The 23,949-nt window shown below is 43.1% G+C and overlaps 1 protein-coding gene across 5 annotated transcripts in view; it reads left to right on the plus strand.

The window, feature by feature from the left end:
* Positions 1-23,800, plus strand: part of PTGFRN (prostaglandin F2 receptor inhibitor) — a 141,564-nt gene extending 117,764 nt beyond the window's left edge. For 4 of the 5 annotated variants that reach the window (XM_053312436.1, XM_053312431.1, XM_053312435.1 and 1 more), the window contains 3 exons: positions 5,157-5,264; positions 19,483-19,788; positions 20,462-23,800. In XM_053312436.1, coding sequence (XP_053168411.1) covers positions 5,157-5,264; positions 19,483-19,788; positions 20,462-20,628 — 581 coding nt within the window. In that variant the 3' untranslated portion in view covers positions 20,629-23,800. The remainder of the gene's footprint in view (positions 1-5,156; positions 5,265-19,482; positions 19,789-20,461) is intronic. The other variant, XM_053312432.1, reaches the window with a different exon arrangement.
* The last annotated feature ends 149 nt before the right edge of the window (positions 23,801-23,949 follow it).

Consider the following 23,949-nt stretch of genomic DNA (forward strand, 5'->3'; position numbering starts at 1 on the left):
TTGGCGCTCGTCACAATCCGTTTTGGATTTCACTACCCGAAAGAGTTTAGTATCCTCTGCAAATCTGGCCACTTTGCTGCTTACCCCTACTTTTAGATCATTTATGAATAAATTTAAATGCACCAGTCGCAGTACAGATCCCCGGGGGACCTGACTTCTTACTTCCCTCCATTGTGAAAACTCTCCATTTATCCCTACCCGCTGTTTCCTGTCCTTCAACCAGTTAGCAATCCACACATGTACTTGTCCTCTTATCCTATAACTGCTAGGTTTCTCAGGAGTCTTTGATGAAGAACTTTGTCGAAAGCTTTTTGGAAGTCCAGGTATACAATGTCAACTGGATCACCTTGATCCACACACTTGTTGACACTCTCAAAGAACTCCAAAAAGTTTGTGAGGCAAGATTTACCTTTACAGAAGCCATGCTGGTTATCTCCCAGCAGGGCATGCTCTTCTGTGTGCTTTACAGTTTTATCCTTGAGGATGCTTTCCATCAATTTGCTTGGAATGGACGTTAAGCTAACCGGCCTATAACTTCCCAGATCGCCCTTAGATCCCTTTTTGAAAATGGGTGTTACATTGGCTACTTTCCAGTCCATCGGTACAGAGCCTGATTATATATTTTAGCAAGAGAGTCGGCAGTTTGACATTTGAGACCTTTGAGGACTCTTGGATGGATGCCAATTCACAAACATTTATTTATCTATCTATCTATCAGATTTGTACACCGCCCCAAATGTTCATCTCTGGGCAGTTAACAATAACATAAAAACAAGTTAAAAAATATACAAAAACTTAACAATTTAGATAATTTAAAATAAAACAGAGATTAAAATCTAAAAAATTTAAAAAGCTGAAAAAGCTTGGGTGAAGAAGTGAGTTAAGGCTATGTGCACAGAACATTCCAAGAACATGACACTGAATAAGAGCAACAGATCAGTCTCACTTTAACTTTTGGCAGAATCCTCTAGGGAAGTGCTGTCATCAAGGACATAAGTTTGGTTTTTCTCTTCTCCATTTATAGGCTGATAAAGTACTAGAAAATGCAGTAATTCCCTCTTAACTTGATACAGGATTAATTTAATGCAGCTATTTTCGTCTGAACTGGAAAGCATGTAGAACAGCTTTTTATTATGACATTCTCCTTATGGAGGATCTGCTTTATGGATGCGAAATTCAACAACATCCAAGGAAGAAAACTCCTATATTTATATATTATGAATGGGGTGGTCTTGATTATTCAAATTCACTGCATCCTCTGTCACTGTGTGACTATTAAAAAAAAATAAATCCTGAGATTTTTTGTTTATCCTTTTTATCCCTTTACCCTATTTACTTGGATAAATTGATTTTGTACTATACCATACCAAAAATGTAATTTAGAGGAATAATTAAGAACATGATGTTCATTTTGAGTATGGTTGGGTAGTATTCAGTGAAGAAGTAATTGCTTTTACTAAAGTAGAATATGGTCACAGTATTGTAGTAAATATAGCTGCTGTTTTTGTGGGGGCGGGGGAGCACATCTCAGATTTTCCCTAGTTTTTTATACACTATCATATATATGGTTTCACTTTTGCAGTACAGAGACTTCACTTCAATGGCTGATTCAGCATTGACCAATAAAAAAAATTAATGTAGTTTGCAAACAACTAACATCTTTATAGAAACTTGCTGTGCTGTCTGAATGTGTCTCTTGGGAATACTGATCTGACCTGATAAGACAAACACTCACTGAAGTAGAAGCACAACGTAAGAGGCCAGAGCTGTTCATAAAGGCAAAGGAACAGAATGTTACCTGTGCAGCATGCATCTTTTCTCTGTTTTTGTTAACTGAAAGCAGCCTCTGTGGCAGAGTTTCATCAGAGGAGTGACTTGAGGGAGGGGCTTAACACTTCAAGCAATTTTTCCCCTCAAGATCACTCTCCACCATCTATTTTCCACTTCATAAGTTAAGTTTGTCTCTTATCCATCCCCTGCAATAATTTTTGTTATCTTAAATGGTGGTTTCTTGGAGAGAGTGCAGTAGGTTAGAAAAGTGTAATCTTCTCCATCGGACACTTTGGGTGCCATCTGTTATCCTCCAATCTACATATCTAATTATCTAAGGCATACCTGTCACTAATCCTGTGCATGGCAACTCTCGCAAGAGTTCACGAGCAGAAGCACTGTGGTGATTAGGCAGTGGGGATTCCATATGCAGATAGGGAGGAGGAGCCTGTGATGCTTAAGGACAGTTGGAATGCAACTATTACTGGTTGGAAGGTGTTCTTGATTGTAGAGAAGAGGGATCTATCTATATTATTAATTCTCCAAGACGGGCCATGCGTGGAGACGTGGTAGAAAGGAGGCGATTGGCTGACAGAGTTTGCAAGCAGAAGCACCTGATTGGGCAGTGGGGATTCCATATGCAGACAGGGAGAAGGAGCCTGTGAGAACAGAAGCACTATGGTGATTGGGCAGTGGGGATTCCATATGCAGATAGGGAGGAAGAGCCTGTGGCACTGCAGTGATTGGGCAGTGGGGATTCCCTATGCAGATAAGGAGGAGGAGCCTGTGATGGTTAAGGTCAGTTGGAATGCAACTGTTACTGGTCGGAAGATGTTCTTGATTGTAGAGGAGAGGAATCTATATATAGCAGGCAGGGGCCTGCAAAAAGGCAGGTCGTGAAGGAGGAATGAGCCCCTTCAGGAGAAGGAGGATGCCATTGTGTGAATTAAATGAGGAAACAAGATGAACAAAATCCGTAAACTCAAGGAGGGAGGGAGAGAAAAAACATGAGGGGGGGGGGAGAAAGAGTGGGGAAGAGCGAGTGGAGGAGAGAGAAAGAGAAGGGACGGGGAAAAGAGAGAGAAGTAAGGGTAAGGGATGGGAGAAATAATGGCGGTGGCGAGGATGTGGGCAGATGGTGGGCAAAGCTCCACCAGCCGGGAGGAGGAGGTGGGAGGAAGTGGCAGGATGGCCTGGCCCTGGCCTGCCCAATGGGGAGAGCTGCGTGGGGAGAGAGTGAGTGAGCTGCGGGGGGGGGGAGCAAGCGAGCGAGAGCGCTGCAGGGGGTAGGCGATCGAGTAAGAGCGCTGCAGTGGGGGGAGCGAGCGAGAGAGCTGCGGGGGATGCCACAGGCTCAGTGCACAATTGTACAGATGTTCTGTGCAGGTCTCTCTCTCTCTCTCTCTCTGTGTATATATAGAGAGAGGGGGGGAGTGTTAACTCAGGGAGAGCGGGGGGGGGAGAAAGACAGAAGGGAAGAGCTAGAAGAGGAGAGAGAATGAGAGAAAAAAGAAGGCCCGAACATGTCAGCGGCCTGAAGGGAACGAGTGGCCATGGCAGCACCCAGTCAACTGCTGCTGCTGTTTGGGGTTACCGAGGCCATTGGCGGAGGCAGGCAGGGGACAGGCCCGGACCTGTCAGCAGCCTGAGGGGAACGAGCAGCCATGGCAGTGGTGGCAGCGAGGAAAGGCTGCTGCTGCTGCTTCTGCTTCAGAGGGGAGGAGCAGGAGTGGGGTTGGGTGAAGGTGGGGAGGTCTCTGCGGATAGGGGGCTGCAGCTTGGCCAATAAGCACCAGTAATGCTGAAGCCACCAAGAGGGGAGAGGAGGATGGAGGAGTGACCAAGAGGGGTGAGGGGGATGGAAGCAACTGGATGGAGGAAGAGCAGCAGGAGAGCAGCTCGGGTAAGGGTGGAGAGAACTCTGAGGTGAGGGGGGCTGTGGCAGGGGAAACTGCAGCTAGTGTAAATTCGGGAACTAGGATATTATCCGGAGCTGCCCACTGGGGCCATATTAACCTCATTTTGAAAGAGCTACATTGGCTGCCAATCTGTTTCCGGGGCCAATTCCAAGGTGGTTGTTTTGACCTTTAAACCACTAAACAGTTTGGGCTCTGGATACCTGAGCAACCACCTGCTCACAAGGGTTTCTGCCCACTCTATGAGGTCATCTGAGGGGGCCCTCGTTGTTGTTTGCTGACAATGAGGAAGGCTCACTTGTCGTGTACGCAGGACAGGACCTTCTCAGTCATTGCCCCCAGACTTTGGAATGCTCTCCTCGTTGGCCTCCGCTTCCCAGTCTCCATCACCGTTTTTAGAAAGCAAATAAAACCTTGGGTTTTTACCCAGACTTTTAAATGAATGTTCTGTTTGCTGCTGTTTTGTATCTTATGGTTATATTGTACATGTTTTTTAAACTTTTAATTAGATTTGTATTTTTATATTCAATTTTAGTTCTTATTGTGTAGTTTTTATGGTTTTATACCGTTAAATGTTTTGTAAACTGCCTTGAGATTATTTTAATGAAAGGAGGTATAAAAATTTAACAATAAATAAATACTATTTTTGTTCAAACATCTATGGGGGTCAGAAACCCTAGTGCAATGAACAAATCTGTTAATTGCTCAAATTGTAGTTAAATACCATGTGCAGATCTGGGGGAAATGGATAATAAATAATGGAGGGAGAGGTCCATCACTGACTACTAGTCAACAAAAAACTGGCAGATAAAAACCACATGCCTTGTGTCAAAAGAACATTTTGACTTTAGGTTGTAAATGTGGGGCTACGTTCTCATGGAAAGAGGCAGAACATCTATGCTGAACACTCCTGCTACCGCACACACCACTGGGAATTGCTATGAATTCGTAATTTTGCTCTGTGACGAAGAGATCATTTGACAAAGGTCACAAACAAAACATATGGCATGAGCCTCTTTCTATAAATATGTTGAGATATATATGTAGGAGCATTCAGAATATTGAGCTCATTGGTTTCCTAATCTTAAATTTAGGTCACATTATATCTGTACTGTACAGAGTTGCAGCAAGTAATGACAAATTGACTTATGGATGCTAGACACAATTGAATTCACCTGTAAAGCATAACTCTAAAATGAGTGGCTGAGAGAAGCCACTGGTGCAGTGGTTATCCTGCTGTACTTGCTTGAAGCCTCAGAAATGTTCTAAGCAGATTGTTGCTTATCACCAACACAAAATAGACTTGTTTCCATAAACATGAGAAACTAAACTTTTGGTCAGCTGTAAGTTATGGAATACAGGCTTGGAATCGAGGGCTTCCCATGCTACTCTAGATTGGCTGTATGTGAGAAGCATAAGAAGACTATCGCAGAAAATGGATAATTAAAAAAGCTTTTTTCCCCTTTGTAGGTCCTGTGTTTAATGTCTCCGTACATTCAGATAGTCCAACAGTTTATCGGGGTGAGTTGGTGACCTTAGATTGCATCATCACCATTGAAGGAACACCACTCAATCCAGGTATGATTCTGATTGGGGGGGGGGATATATAAGTAACTGCTTCTCTTGTTTCATATTTTTGTAACACACTGTCAACTCAAGTTGTGTTATGCTTTCAAATAGTAGTAGGAATTAAAAGTGATCCCACGATTCATTGGAGAGTATTGAAGACTCACCCTTTTAATCAACATACAGTGTCAGGTGGCCCTCGTTATACGCAGGGGTTCCATTCTCACCTATAGGTGTAAATACAGAAACCGTGAGTAACGAAACTGCATTCCTATGGATTCCAGGGATCCTATGAGAATCCAGGGGTTAGGTTCCAGAAAAAGGATTGAAAAACCAGGGAGGAGGCAGAAAAAAGAGAAATAAATTTCTGTATCTTGCTGTCCAGCAATGCCCACCCCCTTCTGATTTTCCATGAAAAATATTGGGGTTGGGGGGTAAAAGAGCCAAAAATGGCTCTGCACTGTAAAATGTTAGCCGGAAATGATATCAGAAGTCATTTCCAGCCACTCAGACCCGCGAATAGGCAAATTGTAGCCTATTCTTATACCACGGATAAAGAAACTGGGTCTCTAAGACCCGTCCGTTGTCATGTGAAACCATGGGTAACAAGAGCCACCTTGTTCAAGTACATTGAACAACTACAAATACAAAAAATCAAATACATTGATTTGCTAGTCTATATCCCCTGCTAACTGAGCAAAGAGGTACCTTTTAAAAGTGGTGACTCTCTTTATTTAGCAGGGGGAGAGCAACTGGCCCTGTCCATCCCCGGCACAGCATCCCTCCAGTGGCTGCTGCTGGTGACTGTAATAAGCTTCTTTTTTATATTGTGAGCCCTTTGGGGAGCCATTTTATTTTCTACCTATCTATCTATGTAAACTGCTTTGGGAGCTTTTGTTGAAAAGTGGTATATAAGTATTTGTCATCATATCAACTTCCTCGTTAGCTGTATGGATTACATAATGAAAATCTAAACTCTTAGGAGCTGTTTGTGCAAGTTCCAGCAATGGTTGATGCTGTGACTCATGCCAAGGGGCTGCAGGCCTGGTCTTTCTATGAAAGCACAAATATTATTAGTGGATTTCTAGATCCAAGATGAGTCAGCAAATGGGCTCCTATAGGACCTAGCTTCTAGGAAAAGCTGCCATGATTCTACACTTGGTTACCGCCTGTTATGCATGCCCTTTCTCAACAAACTGAGCTAGAGTCTCTGTTTGCCCAGCTGTCAAACCAGAGTGAAGCTGTTGGATAATCGTTTTTACTGTGCACAGCTGGAGATGTCTCCTGGCGGTGACAGGACTTTTACAGTAATGTTTAGCTGTTTTGCGGGATCAGTTTCCTGTGATGGTCCATCTAATTCCAAATACTATCAGCTATTAGGGATGTGCACAAAACTGGCTTTGTCTGTTTGCTTCAAATTCGAACCAGCTTCAAACCAGAGTCGTTAGGTGTGATTTTGGTTTTGCTCAACCTCTCCCCCACCAACCCAGTTTGATTCAAATTTGAACCAGTTCTAAAAGGTTCTACATAGGGTATAATGGGAACTCAAATCGGCCCATTATTCCCTATGTAAAGCACCTAGGGGCACAAAACTGGGGTGCGTGGTAGGCACCAAAGGGTGCCTACCACCCACCAAACTCCAAAGCAATTGGATACTCCTGTGAATTTTTGAAGATATTTTCAGTTTATGCATTTCTCCCATAGGGAATAATGGGGATTTGAGGATGCCCCATTCCCCCCTTTGAGGGGTTTCTGGGGCACAGCAGGTTGTGCCAGAACTCCCCCCAGGCAGCCCCAAGTCAGTGGGGTTTACAGGGTTTTTTCCAGGCATGTTTTAGTTCTGGCCTCTCTTAACAGTCTATCTCAGAGTGGATTTTCTGGTTTGTATATAATATTATGAAAAGCTCTTCAGAAGGGCTACCTGGGAGGAGTTCTGGCACAACCTGCTGTGCCACCAGACCCACTTTGAGGTGCCTAGGCACCCCCTAAAGTGGAGAAATGGGCCAGAAGGGCCACCTCAAATCCTCATTGTTCCCTATGAGAGCAATGGGGGGTGCAATTTTTTAAAAAAGACAAAAACATAAAATTCCCATTGCTTGGGGGTTCAGTGGGTGGTGGGCACCCATGTGTGCCTACCACTCACCCCAGGTTTGTGCCCCTAGCAGGCCACATTACCAACATACAGTGACACAACAAAAAAAGACACCCAGCTAAGAACCAAAAAACCACCACAGAAACTGACCTGCTGCTGCTGTGCCCTCACAACTGCAAAGCCAAGGAAACCAAACAGCACAGACTACACAACAGCCACACAAACCAACAAGAGACGTATCAAGACGACAGCACAAGGCAGTAAAACCAACCCGGCATCACGCAAACTGCAAGGAAAGAGGGGCAAGGCAAAAACATACTACGGTGAAGGAGGAGAACTTAAAGTAACACACACAAACCGTTTTTTCTGCTCTTCTCTTCAGGCATGCGTTTTGCAAAAATACAGCCAGGTCTGCCAGGCAGACTCTCGCCACAAGCAGTAGTAGGCCAGAAGGAAGCCAAGGAAGACTACAATCACAGTGATTTTGCTAGGCCAGAGGCATGGCTTTAAAGAGAATTCAAAACTCTCTCCTTTGGGAGCCCCCACCTTTGCCCTCCCACCTGGCCAATAGGGTGCCAGTTCTCAAGGAATGGCACCACTCCAGAGCGTACCAGAGAGTAAGACTCATCTGGCCAATCAGGAAAGCATCAGCTCAGCAAAGGAAAATCAAGCAAAACAAGTGACACAAAATGGAGGATAGGACTTAAAATAGCCTCTAGAACCTTTAAACTGGCTCAAACAGGTTCGAATTTGAACTGGCTCTAAAAGGTTCTAAATAGGGGATCATGGGGACACAAACCAGCCCATTATTCCCTATGTGGAGTACCTAGGCACACAAAACTAGGGAGGGTGGTCGGCACCCAGGGGTGCCGACCACCCACCAAACGCCAAATCAATTGGAGACTCCTGTGATTATTAATGATTTTCTGAATATTTTTTCAATTTTTGCATTTCTCCCATAGGGAATAATGGAGATTTGAGGATGTCCCATTCCCCATCTTGGGGGGTTGCCAGGGCACCCCAACGTGGGTCTGGGGGCACAGCAGGTCTGGCCTCACCTCCTCCGAGGCAGCCCCAAGTTCATAGGATTTATTGGGCTTTTTAAAACAGAATTTTAAAAAGATTTTTTTCCTTTCATTGCAATGCATAGGAGTATCTCCCCATTCATAAGTAGAACTGTGTGTGACCTTAATTGCTGTAAACTCTTGAGTTCAGAGTTCACAGCAATTAGGGTCACTTTCATTGTTCTACTTAAATGAATGGGGAGAGACTCCTATGCAATGAAAGGAAAAAATTATTTTTAAAAATTATTTTCAAAAACAAAACAAAACCAATAAATCCTATAAACTTGGGGTTGTCTGAGGGGAGTTGAGGCCAGACATAAAAGTGTACCTTTCATACTCCAAAATCTGTTTTGTTTCTCTGTGGGGTTAATCATCAGTGTATGTGAATATACATCCAGTACATTTCAGGGGATGTTTGAGTTGGAAGTCTGGTTGTTGTGGGTGTTCAGCACACAAATCTGGGCTTAGCTATTTTCAGTTAAGCTGCGCAGCTCACCTATACAAATGTAATTCTGATGGGTGTTTGTGCTTTTTTATGCAGTATGTTGAGGACACATCTAGGGCAAAGCATTCATTCCCACTTAATCCTTAATATTTGTGTTGAGTGTTCAAAGTGCTTACAGCAAATATTTCAAAAACTCTGCAGTGCTGAGAGAAGCCAAATGCCCTTTTGTCTGTCGGCTTATTTCCTAAAAGTTAAGATCCATTTATTCATCCCTTACAAGTGTTGGTCCTAGGTCAGAATTTAATTTGTGGACACTATGCTATGTCTTTGCCAATATCCAATGAAGGGTATTGTTGAGTCTTCCATTTGGCTGCTAGTGCTAGAAGTAAAGTAGAACAAGTCTACAATTTGATGGGCAATTATATAAGCCTTGTAAAAATCACTTAGGGTGTGTTTCCTGATCCTAAGTCTCTGGGATGTGTATTAGTTGCATTGTAGAACTATAGAACAAATGTGGCTATTCTTGAAACTTTGCCTCAGCCTTCTGGAGTAAGGGTCGTAGAAGTGAACCAGGTAGGACAGCTGCTATAAGTGACTACTTCCTTTTAGGAGTGTGCATGAAACTTATTTTGTGTTCCATTTTGAGCTCCATTCTGAGCTTAGAACTGAACGCTGAATGCTCAATCAGTCAAGCTGATTGTTCCAGTAGAATGACTCCAATCCACTCGAATGTTCTGGCCCAAAATGGCGCTTGGAAAGTTCCAAGCTGGGAACAGCCCCCCCTTTTAAAGCTTCTGTTTCAAACTTGAAAGGCTTGGAATGGCCCATTTCAAGGCAGAACATTCTGACTGCGGAACGTGCTGCACATCTCTACTTCCTTTAAGCCAAGGCTGCACAACTTCTGTTCTCCAGCTGTTTTTGGACTACAGATCCATTACTCTCCGGCCACAGTGGCCAATAGGTTGGGAATTATGGGAATTGTAGGCCAACATCTTCAGGAGGGTGGAAATTTTGCAGCCCTACTTTAAACCCATCAAAGAAAAGTGGTCCCTAAACTAGTATTTTATCTCCCCACCCTTCTTAGGATGTTCTCTCTCTTGCTGGTGTGATTACCAACTTTTGGCAGCTCCCTTGGGATATAACGAGTTTACAGATGGGGCAGTTGATTTGCTCACACCTGAACGGAGCCTCGGTTGCAGCCTCTGGGAAAATCCACTTTTTTGCCATTCCTTTTCAGCAAGAGCTAGACTTGTGGTCCTGATGCTTGCTTGTTTGCTCATATATAGAAGGCTATTACTTGGGGGCTGGGCTATAATATTTTGCATATAAAATTTTAGTTTATTCTGAATTCTGAGGTTTTCCATATGAAGTCTACTCAATTTGGCATAAAAGGTATGTTCTCAGGCAACCTTTTCCATAGCTCTGTATTTTGAGGGCTATGAGAGTTATAGTGCATTTGAATTTGAATATAGTGCATTTGAATTTGAAAAGAGGACTACAGGGAGACGTGATAGAGGTATATAAAATTATGCATGGAGTGGACAGAGAAATTTCTCTCCTTCTCTCACAACACTAGAATCAGGGGTCATCTCATGAAACTGAAGGCTGGGAAATTTAGGACCAACAAAAGGAAGCACTTTTTTCACACAGAGCTTTGGAACTCTCTGCCATGGGATGTGGTGATGGCCACTAGCTTGGGTGGCTTTAAAACGAGCTTAGACAGGTTCATGGAGGACAGGTCTATCAATGGCTACTAGTCTGGTGGCTATAGGCCATCTCCAGCCTCAGAGGCAAGATGCCTCTAACTAAATACCAGTTGCAGGAGCGCAACAGCAGGACAGAGGGCATGCACATACCTCTTGCCTGTGGGCTTCTCAGAGGCATGTGGTGGGCCACAGTGTGAAACAGGATGCTGGACTGGATGGGTCTTGTGCCTGATCCAGCAGGGCTGTTCTTTATTAATAAAGGAGTCTTATTTGCTGCAAATACAACTAGCAACTATCCTGGAAGTAACAAAACAAACATTGTAAATGTTTGCAGCTTGGTATAGTGCATCCACCTATCCAAGAAAATCCTTTATATCTTTATTTAATTTTTGTTAAACCAAAGTGGTCTGTTATGATTTGGCTATGCTAAAAGTTGCTCAAATCTGGAAATACATGGTGCCAGTTTGTAGGGCTGAGAATGGGAAGGCTGGTTAACCAGGGGCAGTAGCTAAAGGCTTAGACCTGTATGTCAAATCATAACGTGCATAAATATGTGCTTTACATATCGAACATTTCTAACTCCCCTCTGGGAAGGAAGCCTTCTATCCCCATAGTTTGCTCCATATAGAAATTTTAAACTTGTTTACTATGGTTCCACATGACACCTTTCCTTCATCTAGAATGACACACTAGCATGTGCTGCTCCAAAGTGCAGATTTTGTACCACATCTTAGTCACTGCTTCCAATAAGCTCATGTCTATTGGTATACAAATTCTACCAAATATCTTCTGAGAGAGGTTTTTGCTGCTGCTGCTGCTTTTCTTAATTGCTTCCTCTAAGCAAAAGAAAATAGGGTTGGTTGGAGCTAGGATGTCAGAGGCTTCTTGGAGCAACTGGTGTGTGAGACATAGACCTAAAAGAGTATTAGACTGATAGTTGCTGTGTGAAAGTAACACCAACATGGCTTTTACCATTTATAACTGTGTAAAACTATCTAGACCCAGCCTGATGGATGATCTCCAGAACAGTGCTGTAGTACATATGCTGGTAACTTGACTACCGTAATGTGTTCTGTGTGGGGCTGCCTTTGTACGTAGTCTGGAAACTGCAGTTGGTACAGAATGCAGCAGCCAAGTCTCAAAGGTCATCTCAAAGAGACCATATTACTTCTACATTAAAAGAACTACAATGGCTGCCAGTAAGTTTCTCAGCAGCATACAAGGTGCTGGTTATGACCTGTAAAGCCCTAAACAGCTTGGACCCAGGGTATTTAAGAGAACATCTTCTTCACTGTGAACCCCATTGCCCATTGAGATCATCCAGAGAAGTTTGTCTGCAGGTGCCACCAACTTGTTTAGCAGCTACACAGAGATGGGCCTGATCTGTTTCCGCCCCGAGGCTCTGCAATGTACTCCCTGCTGAAATAAGAGCCTCCATGTCTCTGAAAACGTTTTTAAAATCTCTAAAAACAGATTTATTCACCCAAGCTTTTTAACTAGACTTGTGGTTTTAAATTGTGTTAAGGTTTTTAATTTTGCTCAAACTTCCCAGAAATGGAAGTTTGGGGCGGTGTACAAATGTAAGTAAGTAAAATGGAGAGCCCATATGGAATAAAAAGTGTGTGTGAGAGAGAGAGTGATAAGATGGTCCTGGTCAGCAGGTCATTGGTTAGCTCAACTGACACATGGTTAAAACTGTGCTAGATAGAGAATTGACTTTGTTTGCTGCCTCTCTTCTTTGATTGTATTGCTACTAATCTTTACTAACCAAATTTAATGGCATCAAAAATGGGAAAAACAGATAAGCTTGGAAATAGGCCACCACCAGCCTCGGAGGCAAGATGCCGCTAAATACCAGTTGCAGGAGAGCAATAACAGGAGAGGGGGCAAGCCCTCACCCCCGCCTGTGAGCTTCTGGAAGGCATCTGTGTGAAACAGGAAGCTGGACTAGATGGGCCTTGAGCCCGATCCAGCAGAGCTGCTGTTACATTCTTATCCTCATTTGATTTCCATTTTAGTCCACTCTTTCAAGATGTTGAAACAAATGTAATCTCCTCGAGTCGACACCCTTTCTACATCCTGCGACATACAAGTTCTTTCAAGACAATCCTGGGCATGTTTACTCAAGTATAAGTCTCACTGTATTTAGCAGGGCTTACTCCCAGGGAAGTGTGCTCAGGTCTGCAGCCTTAGTTGAATGAATGAATGAATGAATGAATATTGTTTACTACATAGCATATATACTGACTCTGCTATATTAGGAAATATTATCCTGCAGGTTCATCCTTTTTTGGTAATTGGAAATGCAGATTGACAGCAAGAGTTCGTAGTTTGAATGTTACAGTCATAAGTGGTGGGAAGAAATCTTCAAATAGAAATGCTAGAAAGCATTTAAAAAGAATAAATTCTGCTGAAAACCTAGAAGCAGCTTTTGGGGGTGGTGAGTGATGAGTGGAAAATATCAACTCTGAACAAGAAAGGTAGCAGGTTAAGATGTAGCCTTCTGCCATGTGATTAACTCTCCTGGAGTGTTCTGGTGTAATTGGATCAAGTTAGTCAGGAATACAGAGCCTAGAAATGAGATGGATATGTGAGTAAAGAATGTCTTTAAGGATTGGGTGTGAGGTATCTGGGACATTTCCATCCCTTTTGGTTACAGATTCTAATCACCCATCTGGTAAAGATGGATAGTTCCCATCTGTTGGTTATTTCATTGATAGGTCTTGGACAGTTCCTCTGATGGCTGTCCACAAGAGTTAAAAACAAACTTGCATGTGTAGCTTAATTGGCTTCCCTTCAGCAATAGCAGATGCAGGGGACTATGCAGATGATGCAAGCTATCCTATAAAAATGATTCCATTAGGGCGCACAGCTTGGGAAGAATGCTTGCCTATAGTATCTTTTTGCTGTACAACAACAGAAGGCAGGATGACAACTGTGACAAGGGCAATCAATAAATGGCTTTAGGATAAATTACAATATCTCATGGTTACAAAGAACATCTAAGCCTGGCAATTTGTGCTGTAAAGACTTTAAAAATATGATAGTGTGCTCTTGGGGTGGGGTGGGGTTGGATTTCAGGTGTGGTGGTGGGGCTAACTTCTTTGAGTAGCACTGATCCCAGTCTCTCCTCATGGCTCCCAGTCTATATCTTCCTGCCTCTTATAATTGTGATACTATGGGTAATGCTCTGATCTGAAATCTGTAGCATGGAGCTTAAAAAAAAATACAAATCATGTGAACAAAAACATAGTTGTGCAGTCAAATAAGCCTGGCACATCTATTTTTATTTTTAAATGAAACATTGGTTTTGTAATTTTGGGGACTTTTTAGTTTGGACTTCTAGGAATGCCAGAAGATCTGCAATTTTATGCTGAAGCTTCCTTCTACCTAGAAAACTCTACTAAGCTGTCTATACTTTCATTTGAGGTTTCTTGGGCACATTTCTGCACATGTAGAAGCACCTCTGGTCTAGGTCACTATCCAAATTTTGAAAAACATCACTCTAGTCTGACTGGGAACCTAATAAGGCTGTGATCTGCACAGATGAGGCAATTGTTGTTAAAGCCCCTCTCCCATCATGGACACATCCAGTCTATTCACAAATTGGGATGATGACCTTTTGGCTCTCAGCTGGAGCCCAGCAGATGCTTTAGGCATAGTTGTGTTAAATCTGCTGTTCCTCATGTGTAACAGCTCTCACGCTTGCTTTACAGTTTGGTATGGGGTGCACTAGGACATTTACTGGAAGATGGTTGAAATGATTAAACTGCATCCTCAGCTACTAGTCTAATGAGGTTAAAAGTGCAGAGCTGCTAATGGATTCAGCATAATCTTGCACATTGCATAGAAGAACGCGGGATATACTGATGGACTCTGACTACCTGTCAACCAGTGTTATAGGTGGAAGTCAATGCAAAGACACTTGAGAGATTATCCCTTTAGTAAAATTGGTTGCTAATGGCACATAACTGAAGTACAGATGTAGGTAAAAGGTGGTCTGAACTGGGTGTGAGGCATACTGGAGAGTGAGCCTTGCAGCATCACAGAAAGTTGGTTTTGCATTGGTGCCTGTAAGGAGGCTCATACTTGGGATATCTCCATTTTAGGGAATTGGCGCTGACTCTTTTTATGCAGAAGTCGATAACAAATGTTGTGTAATTTGCATGGGTGTCATAAAGTGTTCTCTCTAATATTTTCCATCTGTGTGCAATATGAATTTTGCTCTGGGCAGCAGTATCAAGGCAGTGTGCACACACGTGCATTCAAAGTGGGCCCTTCCTGATTCAACCTGTGCAGGATCTAAAATCAACTGAGTGGACATCAAAAACTTGTGAGCACGCACACGTGTGCATGCCTTAGAGGGAACACTGGTGTCATATGTACATATCATGTATCGGACCACACAGGATTATTCCCCAGGAGCACTTTTTCCCCTTTTGTTATAAGATGTTAAAAACTAATATCAACAAATGCTCTTTAAATTGCAAACATAAATGCATTTTATCTTGAATATATTGAAGAACAGACTTTTGAACCTTTCTAGGAGTACCACCTTTCCCAGCACAAATTCTGGGTACATTTGGCATACAAATGCTGCACTGTGCTCATCTGACACTTTCGGCTGAGCCCAGAGGAAGGCATTGAAATCTTGGTTTTGATTCAGTTCACTTCTAAGAACTCTATCACCCACATAAATGAGACAACTATAGTTAAGACCCTTTCCTCAGTGGTGGCCCACCAGATGCTTCCAAGAAGACCACAGGTGGGGGGTAAGGGCTTGCCCCCTCTCCTGCTATCTTTTTGGAGCCCCTCGCAGTATGTTTTGGATTTCGCTACCCTAAAGAGTTTAGTGTCATTTGCTAATTTGGCCACTTCACTGCTTATCCCAATTTCTAGATCATTTATGAACAAGTTAAAGAGTACAGATCCTTGGGGGAACCTCACTTCTTACTTCCCTCCATTGTGAAAACTGTCCATTTATTCCCACCCTCTGTTTCCTGTCCTTCAACCAGTTACCAATCCACATATGAAGCTGTCCCTTTATCCCATGACTAAGTTTACGCAAGCGCTTTTGGTGGGGAACTTTGTCAAGAGATTTTTGAAAGTCCACGTATACTATGTCAACTGGATCACCTTTGTCCACTTGCCTGTTGATTTTTTGATGGGGGGGATTATTTGGGGGGTTAGGGAGTGTGTGTAAATGTGTAAATACAGGTCATGAGGTTTTATTGTTTTTTTAAACATTACATCGCACCCTTTAGGACACCCATTAAGTCCTTCCAGGGTAGATAACGATCAGTTAAAAATGAATAAGACAAATAATCACAATATCTTCTATATATTTAATTCTCTAAGGCACACCCGTGGCTAATCCCATGTGTGGCAGCTCTTGCAAGAGTTCAGAGAGCTGCCGGATAGGCTAGCCATGGGACGAGTGGGAGGGAAATAATGGCAGCAGTGGCTGGGCAGTGTGTGTGGGGGGGGCAGCGCTGAGAAAATGGTGGCGGTGACAGGCAGAAGGAGGAGGCAGGGACAGGGGAAGAAGGAGGTGGCAATGGGAAGAACAAGATGGAAATGGGTGGGCAGGGGAAGGAGAAGACGGCAACGGGCGAGTGACAAAATGGTGACAGCAGGGGGTGGGGGACCACAGCAACAGGCGACAAACTAGAGGCGTAGGTGCTCTGTGCCTGGCCCAGCTAGTAAAACTGTAAAAACCATAGCAGCGGATGCTGTAGGAGTGATGGGAGCTGAACGGGGTAGCAGCAAGCCATGTAAGATGGGAACACTAGGATGGTGGTTCAGACTATGCATAGTATCAAAATGTTGGGGAAAGACCTACCTGTATAGTTCAAGCCAGGGAATGAGAACAGGAAAGGGGAATTGGTGTTATCACATCAACTGTCCTGGTGCCATAAGGTCATATAGTACCATAACTGAAGACTAGTAAGGGTACTTTGGTCACTTCATGCAAACCTTTTGAGTTGTCTTGCTTTCTCATCTTTCTGTGATAGAATAACTGGATAGTATTGCCCAAAGACAATGCTGCAGATAGAGCTGCTTATACTAATCATCTTTAATCTGTTCTTCTGCACCTGGCAAGCTTAGAATTGAGGCTATTGCTTAGAAGATTGCACAAATTGGAGGCCATACGTTGTTGTTGAGTGCAATTAAGCCTGTGTAGTTCAGTAACCTTGGTGTGATGAAGGGCAAGCAGAAGCAACGTATGGTGAAGGGCAAAAGGAATCTCTGTACCTCCTGCAGTGGTGTCTGGAGGCCAGCGGTGGCCTGGATTCAGCCCACCGCCCCAGTCCTGCCCCCCATCAGAAGTCAAGAGTCTAACATTAGATGCAGGGGGTGAAGGTTAGCTAACAAACTGGGCCACAGAGCAAGATCAGCCAACGCTATGTTCACAGCATGGCCGGGGAGGATCTCCCCCTGCCTTTTGAAGGCAGGGAGAGATGTGCCAGCCGCGCTTTGAGTGCGGCACTGGCCAATTTTATTTTATTTTATGGCAAATGGGGCTGTGCGGCCCCATTCTTGAGCTAAACCATAGTTCCCACATCTGGCGTCAGACATAGGGTGTGTGGCTAGGACGCAACACGCGGCCCCTGCAGGGTGGCTGCCCGGGTTCTTTGAACCCGTTCGCGCAATGGTGGTGCAATGGTGGCTCCGCCCCTGACCACCTGACATTGTGGGGGGCTGCATCGGGGTTTGATCATCTAGAACACTGCTTGAGGACCTAGGACTGTTAAAGGGCCCACGGCCAGCCGCTGAGATTCTGGTGAACAAAATATAAAGGATGCAGTGCAGCCACCAAGAAGAACTCCAAGTTGCTCCTGGTACTTCCAATATAAACTTTCTTCAGACCCTTATGGGTGCTTGCCTCAGCAGCAGTGATGGAGAGCATGCTGGTGGATACCATCTAGCATTACCAGTAATGCATAGCGCTCTTGATGACAGCCACCTCTTTGGGGGGGGGGACCCGCTACAATATAGTGTCTCCACTCCTGCTATTGTGTCATTCGGCATTGCAGTATAGGTCTAAAAAGATGGACGCTGCCCCTGAGGCTGCACCCCCTCGTTCTTTCTCTAAGAGACTCCACAAGGAGCTGATGGCACTTTTGAACCTGGTAGCCACCTCACTGATCACAGTGACAACTCCTGTGCTAGTATTGTGTTACAAGGGGGATTCCCCACCCCCCGGGATCTGAAGCTGGCAGGTATGTTGGAGACAATTACAGAAATAGCAAAAATCAAAATTTTATTAAGAGCGATCGAGAACAAGGGTTAAGTAGGCATTCCCGCATGACAGGTGTACATGCGAATCAACTCACATGTCAAAACACTGATTTCCTAAAGTTTAACACTTTTTGCTAATAAAATAACTTAACTGCTATTTTAAAAAACCTTAACCTCTAATAAACCAAAGTAAATTCATGTATACCAACTAATCATGGGACTCTCTGATGTTAGCAGTGGAGTTTAGATTTTCTGGTGTGAGTTTACATGGAGGTGGGGGAGCCAGATCTGAGAACGTGCCTAAGAATCCCGGGGGAATACTCCGGGTGCTGGACCGAGCTCGTCCGGGCTGGTTATCTGGCACTCAAGGAAGGGCTAAAACTGACATCCTTGGTGGAGATATGTATATATATATCCTGTGATCAGTGAGGTGGCCACCATGTTCAAGAGTGCCCTCAGCTCCTTCAGGCAAAGGATCCTGGGGTTTGGTTCGCTGTAACTAAGGGTATTCTTAGACTAGCAGATTCAGGCCAAGCAGTCCAGGAAGACCCAGCACACTTGGGCTCATGCTGGCTTGCCAGACAGGGAATTGGCCTTCTCATGAGAGGGCCAGTCCACCAGAGAAGACAGAAGCACTATGTGTTTTCAGTTCTCCATTTGACTACACTCTCATGAGGTAGACCATCCAACTATAGGGGAAGGCCGGGACCAAGAGAGATGTTACTGAGGGACTCTTCCCTGAGGTTTGAATGGAACATTTAACCGAGCTTTACAGTAAAAGCCCTCTAGCCCGCATGTGTGTTTTTATGGCCAGGCACCCTTATGAGAGTAAAGCATCTATTACATGTTTCTGTCATTGCACAGAAATTCAGAATTACCAAAATCCAAAGGGGCAGATACTAAATAATCTTAACCTGTTCCTAGCAGTGTAATCCTATCCATCCATACATAACCACTCATCCATGGATAGGAAAGGGGGGTGGGGGGGAGATAATAAAAATCCCCAGATACATAGGGAAGACAGGATGATGCATATCCTGACATACCTGCTGGAAAATTGGATGGGCGTGGCATCCTGGATCTGGGTTGGGACCGGAGAACGAGAGAGAGTATGTGCAAGGCACCTAATACAGCCTTCTTAAATAGGGTCAGAACCATGTGGTTTGGAAATTCCAGGAGTTCCGGGCTGTCTCAGGGGGAGTCCAGGAGATAAAATTGGGGTAAGCAATATGTTAATGTGCCAGTCTTGGCACTAGATAGGTGATGAGCTTTTCCTGCCTGGGCAATTGCCCAGGTGGATTGAAAGAGTAAACTTGTGTTTATCTAGGGACTGGACAATCCTGAGGGCTCAAATTGGTGAATGTGCTTCTGACGAAAGCATGAAGGAAAGCAATCAAGTGTGTTTGATCAACTGAGATTAGGCAAAGGGGCTTCTGCCTCAGAATGGCTAAAGGGATTTCGGCCCAGAAAGTTACCCTTGGGCATCAGCGTGATTCTGCAAACATGAGATCTGTTTCCAGGATTCTTGTATACTTACTTTTCTGACCCTTCTTTTTGCCAGTGTGTACACACATCTTTTCCTGGACTTCAAAATACAGATCCTCCATGCCAGTACTACGTGTATGGGTGTGTTTGTCAAAAATGGCCACTGCCTCTAACAATTGTTTGTTTTCCATTTCAGATGATATGTCCTTCAACGTCTCCTGGTTTGCCCTACGCTCTTTCACAATGGACAAAGACTCTGTTTTCTTAGCTTCATTCAGCCGGAAAGGAATAGTGACCCTTGCCAGAAGAAATGGAAGTAGTGATGTTAGTTTGGAGAGAATCAGTTCCCTCGAGTTCCGGCTTAGGGTTCATGGCTGTGAGGACCAAGATTTTGGCAATCACTACTGCTTGGTAACCCCCTGGGTGCGATCAGTTGCAGGTGTCTGGCAGCAAGAGCCAGAGATAAGATCCAAGCCAGTTCTTGTGACTGTGAAAATGGATGGTAAGGATGCTTCAGATTTTGCTGGTATACTTATTGGTCACCTTCTGCCAGCATCAGCTTTATGTGTGAATTATGAATTTTTCCCATTTTCACAACACTAGATGATGATCCCATGGAATGCAGTTTTAACTGCTAGAATGCACTTCCATGACAGAGTGCAGTATAAATTCTTATAGTGTGTGTTTTCTAACAAAAAATATTTGCATTTCTCTAGATTTGCAGGAAATACCATTTCAGATGCATCATTAGCCTCCAGTAAGATACTGCTCAATCTGTTGGTATAAGCTGCCTGGAGTGGTGTGCTTTCTGTTCTCCAGGCAGATTCTCATTCCAGACCACTGTGTTCTGCTGGCTTTCATATTCAGTAGGTTGATGCTTTGCTTTCATGGCAACTGGTGTAAATAACAGAGCAAAGTGGAAACTTGCTAATGGTCAGTTTTAGATGCTGATTATCATCATTTTAAAATTTCTGATGAAGGTGAGATTTTTACATAATAGGATAGAAATTGCTGTTGAATGTTTTCAACCAACAAATAAAATAATTTGTTTTCCAACCTGGACATAATGGAATTTGAAATATTCTCCCTTTTCTTTATTCAGTAAATATCCCCCCCCCCCCGCTTTTATCTGTAGATTATCTAACAGTCTTTTTCCCCTCCTCCCTCTCTCTCAGTGCTGAACGCTTTCAAATACCCACTGCTAATTGGCATTGGGCTTGCCACGTTCATTGGACTCTTATCCTGTCTGATTGGCTACTGCAGTTCCCGTTGGTGTTGCAAGAAGGAAGTTCAAGAAACAAGGCGAGAGAGACGCCGACTGATGTCTATGGAAATGGACTAAACATGTGAGCGTGTGAGGTGCATGCACACGTTTTGGGGAGATTTTGGAAGGCCTGGGGGCACTCTCGGACTTGAGTGTGCCACACCAAAATGCCCTGACAACAAAATTGTCTGATCTTGTCCTGGACCTAGAGCCTCTCCTTTTCTACCCAGTGTTTCACATTGAGAGCACATGTGTCATATTTTTCAGCATTGAGCTCTTCTTCCAACGGCACTTCTTAAGGGGATAATTCTTTCTCACAGGCAAACTGTTCCACAGTGTTCTTCCAGCAGACCTTAGGCAAGACTCACTCTAAAGATTGGTTTTAAAAAACCATTTTTTCTTTGTTATTTAATAAGGAGATGGAATGGGGGAAACTCAGAGGAAACATCTCTAGAAAAGGGAGAAAATGTTTCAGTGCTCTGGGCATGTCTATTGGCAAAAAACAAAAACAAACCCTTTCTTTTATTGGTGGGACTGGAATTTATTCCAAGCCAGAACCTGGATTATAGTCTGAAGGTTATATTTTTTAAAAATCATAGGGGGGGTTGTGATACTGGTTTAGCAGCCCTACAGGTTAATTATCAGAAATGGACAGCAATACAAACCTCCTTTTTTTACAGTGTGATTTCTTCCCCACCGCCTCAACTCCACTGTGCTTTGTATAGTACCCACTGTTGTTATTCTGGTGACAGGTGTTTGAATCTCTGTGTCCTGCTTGTTACGAATAGTCCCAACAGAAATTGCCACCAGGTTTTCTGCTTCTGCTCACTGTGTGTGTGAGTTTTGCGTAATGAGTTTTCACATCTAAAAACTGGATGGAGACTGCTAAATATCCTTATGATCTGCATAAGAACTTCTAACTCAAGGACCAGAAGGCCTAAAATGGAGGCAAAATTCTCCTACAAACAGTTCTTTGTCGGAATGAGAATAGCTGGTTGATTCCATCTGACAGTGTGTTGGAATAAGGTGCACCATGACTGAGATCCCTTTAGATCACTGAATGGAATATGGACTAGATCCACAGCTTACTATTAGGGAACTTGCATACACACTTGCTTTTAGAGCTACCTAGGTAGATTGACATTAAGAACAGTGGGTCAAGGTCTGCAGTTGTAACTCAGGGTAATGTGGGGAGATTGCAAATAGGTAGGAGAGTCTGCCCGTTTTATGGATGTTTTTGTGCTTGCCACAATGCCAAATATTGCAGTGTATCTTTTGCCTATTATCTAGGATTGGCGATACCTATCATCATGGGGTTCTTTGGTGCTGCAATAGAGAGACTTATTTCTTGTCTTCCACATCCCAAGGAGCTTGCCCCTGTGACATAAGGCAGCTGTATCTTCCAGCACAACAAGTATTTCTAAGCAATAAGAAATCAGAACATAAGCATTTTACAGAAAATATTATGCATTTGTACATGCACGACTCAACTCAGAGTAAAGAGCAAGTTAACCCTTCTTTTCTATTGTGCTTGAAGTTTGAAGGAAGGATTTCAGTTGACCTGCAAAAAGAGGTATGCACATGATGCATGAAGGTATTCAAGATGATGTGGATCATATAAACTGGGTAGTGTATTCAATCTCCCGTATTATGCTGTCCATTCTCCATACCTTTTGATAAACATTCAAAATTGCTAATGTTTGTTCACATTCTCCATTCAGCTTGTAACTCAATTCTATATTTCTACTAAATCCATTTTAGTATCAAACACATGAACCAGAACTTCATCCTAGGTTTTTTTTTTTTTTAGTGTTTTTTTCGGGGGGGCGCGGGGCTGAATTGTTTGATTCCAGTCTTTTAGTTACTATCTAGAGAACCATCCCATTTAGCTATGCAGTCTCTGCTTAGTTATGAACCTCCTCTTCCTCTTTTCAATTACTCCAATCCTGATTTGTTCTGGTGCTGGTTCATGTCTTTGTTTTCAAATGGCGTTAAAGCTAGGTTTAGAATTAGGTTTGCAAGCTTTAATTTGGGGCTATCCAAACTGAGGTTCCTGAAAGGATTTTGGCCTGAGATGTTGAAACTTACTGAAAACTTGCAAACGTCTAATGTAGAGTCACCATAGTTGGGGTCATCTAGAAAGTGTAATAAATATTTAGGTTAGCTGTCAACAGCATTCTGCCTTTTGGTTAAGCATTGACAAAGTGCTTTGTAATTGACATTTAAAATGGTGTCCCAGTGCACTTGTATTATTTTATATCAGCTGTCATGCATTATCTAGATAAATCCTGTGTCTTAATCATTCATACCAGGAGCTAATATTTTGGTGGATTGTCCACATCATAAGACCTGTGGAGTGGAAACAATCACCTAAAGCACAAACCACCCTTTCTTGCATGTTTTATGCCTTGTATATTTCTGTTCCATCACATTCTGAGAGGAGGAAACAGAAACTTGATATAAATGCAATAATTTATGGAATGATTTTGCCTAATGCAGTTTCATTTCTTAAGCACTTGTTGCACACTGATGCTGTCTCTCCATGGAAAAAACAAACCTCAGGGTTATTTAGGTTCGTGGGTTCCTTGCCTTTCACAGCAGAGTTCTTTTTCCTCAAATTTTTGCCCACTCTTCCTAGACTATGAGGGAAGAGCTTCCCCTTCTAAACAGTTAATTGGCCAACAGGTTACATAGTTGCACCCCTTTGATTTGAGGTGGTGATGCCTCCCCTGTACTTAATTATACCTTGAAGTCCTTGAAGTAGTAACACTCCAGCAGTCTCCTTCCAATTGTGCCAATTTTATATTATTATTGCTGTTCTTAAAACATAGAACTTGCGTCTCCAGAAAGCATTTGTCATTTCTGTTTGTGTTAACACCCTCTGGTATCTCAGTGGAGAAAGCGTTGCATAGGATTCAGTTAGATGTTCTGCAATATTGTCCGAGTTGCAATCATAGAATCAACAGTCAAGTATTCTAAGGGCTTCTGTCGATCCTGATTTGTCTCTTTCTATGCTTCCAGCTTACAGTTGGGAATTCAGGATACTTGGAACATGAATCGGGTAACATTTTAAAAGAAACTTTCTTGAAGGAAAGGAATATTTTTGGTTTTTTTAAAGAGGGGTTTTAGGCCCAGCTCCAGAAGCTTTTAAAATGTGTTCAGCACGGCTTTGGAAGGTAGGAGTTGGACAATTATAACAATGCTGTGTAATTTCTTTTTTTACATTGAAAATAAATTGTCTTTTTATAAATGATTTTGTGTGGTCATTATGTAGAACTAGAAGTGGTCCTTCCTTTAGATACGGTAGTCAATGGACTGCATAGTTTCCACTGGTGAAAGTCATATATTTCTCTCATCTTATACAATGGAAAATGAAATGATGATGCTAGTCTAAACAAC

Source organism: Hemicordylus capensis, chromosome 3 (genome assembly GCF_027244095.1).
Source record: "Hemicordylus capensis ecotype Gifberg chromosome 3, rHemCap1.1.pri, whole genome shotgun sequence".
Lineage (NCBI taxonomy): Eukaryota > Metazoa > Chordata > Lepidosauria > Squamata > Cordylidae > Hemicordylus > Hemicordylus capensis.